Raw genomic sequence first — 3,784 nt, forward strand, 5'->3', positions numbered from 1 at the left:
CCCCCCGCCACAGCTCTGCAGCCTTCCTGAACCACGGCAGGGCTGATCCACCACCGAGGGCACCCACCTGGGGGGAGCGAGCGGGTCCTGTGCCAGCCTGGGCCCCCAGAGCCACCCCACAGCTCTGGGGTGGCACGCCGTCCCGCTCCCCAACGCTGCAGCATCTCGCAGGGTGGATCAACGATGCTGCGGCTGTCAGCCCCAAGACATCCTTGGAGGACAGAGATGTCCTACCCATGCAGGGATGATGTCCGCAGGAGGGAGAGGCTGAGGCAGGGTGCTGGAAGCCAGCAAGTCCCCTGGCATCCCTCAGAGCCTCGAGACCCAAAGACCCTCCACCATCAGAGCCCGTTCACCACCCCCACACTGCCAAAACCTCCTGCAGGGAGCCCAAAAGACAGCATCCTTCCAGAGACGGGCGAGCCTCTTCCCCTCAGCCCATGGCCCATTAATCTCACCTGGAATTGCTTCGGCTCCCAGCCAGCACAGAGGCAGCTGGAGGCTGACTTGCAACGGGAGCTGGGCGCTCACCGAGAGCCTCAAACCACCGCGGCACTTCCATGGGCAAAATAATAAGAATGGTGACAATTCATCAGTAATTTATAGTTTTGCCTTGAAACTTCCAACTGTGTCATCACAGCCGGGCAGGGACCGAGGGGGCCCAAACCCCGTGGCCGCTCTCCAGCCCAGCTCGGGTGGAGAGGCAAAGCCTCAGGGCAGGTTTGCTGCCCCTGCTCCCACGGATGCCAGCCCCTCGGCTGTGTTTGCTATGGGATGAAAGTATCTGCAGGATCAACTGTCTCAGGAAAAGGGCATTTCCCTTTATCCCAACCTCCTTATTGCATGGAGAGACTGATTTCCAATTTGCCTCCTTGTATCATCACTAAATACTAATTTATAAGGCAGTGCTGTGTCCGGGGCAGCACAGGGGCAGGGGACGGACCTCCCTGCTCCATCGTGCCTGGCCATGCCCGGGGGGGGTCAGGGGCTACCACCACATGCTCCCTCCATGGCCGCGGCCGTGGCTGTGCACAGCTATCTAAAGCAAAGTGCAGGGCAAGCGTGGAGAGTCAAAGGCTCGGCTGCACACTCTGTTACTTGCATGATTTGACCCGCAATAGTGTAAGATTTAATTACAATGAGATTTTGTGCTTCCATCTTCACCTGTTTCTCTCCTGGTGGAGAAAGCAAGCAGCGAGCTTGTGCTGCCCGTGCCAGCTTGGGTACGATGATTAGTTGCTGTGGCTTTGTCTGTACCAGTAAATGAATTGTGCCTGGGCTGGCACCAAAGCCAGGTGGCAGGGAACAGACCAAGTCCTCGCAACTAACCTCTTCTCTAACGCCAGGCTGCCTGCCCTTCTGCCAGCACCCCTGCCCGCGGCGGCTCCTAGCCCTGCTGGAATGGTCTGGAGAGGGCTGCCTGGCCCGCAGGAAGCCCTGGCCCGAGCTGCTCCAGCAGGTTAATGATGAGCCTGGGAATGGCCCTTGGTTTTGTTGAATTTGATTTTGGGGATGTGTCCTGGGTGTTGGAGGGTGGTGAAATGACCTGGGGCAGAGACAGAGCAGAGGGAGGGAATGCAGCACACGGGAGATGGCAAGTTGCTGTAAGATGGAGGCAATGCATGTCCTTGGGGCACGTGGAAGCCCTCCAGACAGTAAATCATTGTCTTGAAGTGCCTGACCTTACACTGCGGTATCTCCCTGCTCCCTCTCCAGAGGTTCCCCATCTATGTAAAAAATAGCCACTGTTGCATTAAGACTCCAAATTTTCTCATATTTCTGGTTACAGCTTCTGAGCCCAACCGCAAGGCAAGGTCTCCAGCAAGTTCAGCAAATATTCATCAATCTTTCCTGGCTTAGGCACCCAGTGGGCTCAGTAAAACTCCAAGCCAAAAAAGTTTCAGGCTGTCAGAGCCATGGGCTGTGGCCAAGCAATACACCGGTCCCGTGCCCGCCGCAGACGGATGGCAACGCAGTCACCTTACTGCAGGAGGCTGGATGCTGTGGGTGCATCCAAGGGCTCCAGCGCAGCCCTGGGGAAGGCTCAAATGTGAAGGAGGTTGGTTAAATAATCTTCTGGCATGGAGCAAGCTGAGATCCCCCCGTCAGCAGCGCCTACAGACATCCTGTGGCTCTGGGAGGAAGGTGAGGGTCGTGGGGATGGGACTCCCAGAGCTGGTGGTCCCCAGTCTCCTCCTTCTGCTCAGAGGATGCTGCCATCAGGGCTTGGCTTTCCCTCCTGCCACCCTGAGGGCCAGTGCTGGGGAGAGGCAAGGCTGCGCAGGGACAGCCGATGGCACGGGAAGGAGAAGCCCAAACCCCTCCAGCCAGAGCAATCCCCTTCCACAGCTCGCGGGAGGTCGGAGGGGAATGAACACAGCAGCAAGCACAGAAACCACCAGGAAAAAAGAACATTAAGGAAAGCCCAAACAGCTTTGCCACCGAGAAATGGAAGAGCAGGCTTTTGCGTCTGCCTTAATTTAGCTCTTTCTCTCTGGAAAGGACTATTTGTTAAACTCTTTGTGTTCGCGTCCCCAGCAGTAATCAGCCCCCGTCGGCTGCTGGCTCTGCGGATCACCCTGCGCCCGCAGGTGCGCTAACGCTCGCCCCGCTCCATCCCACCCTCCCACGTGGCAGACACCCAGCGGCTCTGGCCTCTCACAACAGTTGTCCAAGGGGCTGAAAAGCGCTTGAAGATTTTTCTTTTAATTGAAGGAGCTCTGCAGACATGTTATATTCACATATATTTCACCCTATATTTTAATTTATTGCTATATCAGCTATTAAAAAAAAAAAGGCAGAAAGAAGAAAGGAGTGGAGCTGCCACAAGCTGGGTGCCTTTCGGGATGACTCACTGCAGTGCTGAAATGGCTGCTGGCTTCAGACTCACCCTGCTTCTGCGATTAGCTTCCAGACTGCAGAAGGGACCATGGCAAGAGGTTTCGCTCCCCGTCCCCATCCCCACGTGGAGGATTTGCCATGTGGTTATCGACATAATCCCCCCCTGGGCTTCAGCGGGAGGAGACCTGCCTTCTCCAAGAGAGGAAGATGGGGGGAGACATGAAAGGAAGAGATGGCGAGGCATTTCCAGCTGACCTGATTTTCTGCCCCTTCCCATCTCCACATCACTGCCAGTTAGTTCAGGAGCCGGGGCAGACACATGGGGCTGGCCCGTGCCACGGGGAGCTGCACCCTCCCAGCGTGGCTGCAAACCTGGCTGCGCTGAGCAGGGGCCCTTGCACCTCAGTTTGCTGGGAAAGAGCCTTAAAATGGGAGTCTCCCTTTCCCACCAGGGCTTGCCAGCGTCAATGTGAAGTCAGGCTAGCAAGCTCTGGTCAGCTAATGAGAGAGTCAGGCCTTTGTGCAGCCAAGTCCCCTCTGAAGGATGCTGTGATGCCAGCACATCACAGTGCCCAAAAGGTGAACTTTGCTCTCCTGCAGCTGCTTCCAGCCAGGGCTTTGAGCTGCAGCAGGAGGCACAGAGGTGTCTCCCATCCCTGTCTCCCCATCTCCCATCCCTGTCTCCCCAGCCCCTTCCCAGGGTGACCCCTCCAGCCTGGGGCTTTACGGGCAGAGCCCCGACAGCTCTCTGCCTTGCCTCCTGCTCCCGCTTCAGCTCCTCCACACAGCCCAGGGAACACTCAGCAAACCTCCCGGTGCTGGGAGAGCTGGTTTTTGGGGGGACAGGGCTCAGATTTGCCCTGTGGCAGTGCATAAATGAGGCTTTGGTGAAGAGACGAAGTGCCGGACAGAGTGGGCGTCCTCACAGCGTGAAGCACGGCTC

At 57.2% G+C, this 3,784-nt stretch overlaps 1 protein-coding gene across 1 annotated transcript in view; it reads left to right on the top strand.

Moving 5' to 3' along the window:
* Positions 1–2,600, top strand: part of LOC104623470 (waprin-Enh1-like) — a 9,936-nt gene extending 7,336 nt beyond the window's left edge. The window contains exon 3 of the mRNA XM_010290566.1: positions 2,503–2,600. Within this exon, the coding sequence (XP_010288868.1) occupies positions 2,503–2,600 (98 nt within the window). The remainder of the gene's footprint in view (positions 1–2,502) is intronic.
* Positions 2,601–3,784: the final 1,184 nt, after the last annotated feature.

The sequence above is a fragment of the Phaethon lepturus genome, unplaced genomic scaffold, assembly GCF_000687285.1.
Source record: "Phaethon lepturus isolate BGI_N335 unplaced genomic scaffold, ASM68728v1 scaffold38977, whole genome shotgun sequence".
NCBI classification, from domain to species: Eukaryota; Metazoa; Chordata; class Aves; order Phaethontiformes; family Phaethontidae; genus Phaethon; species Phaethon lepturus.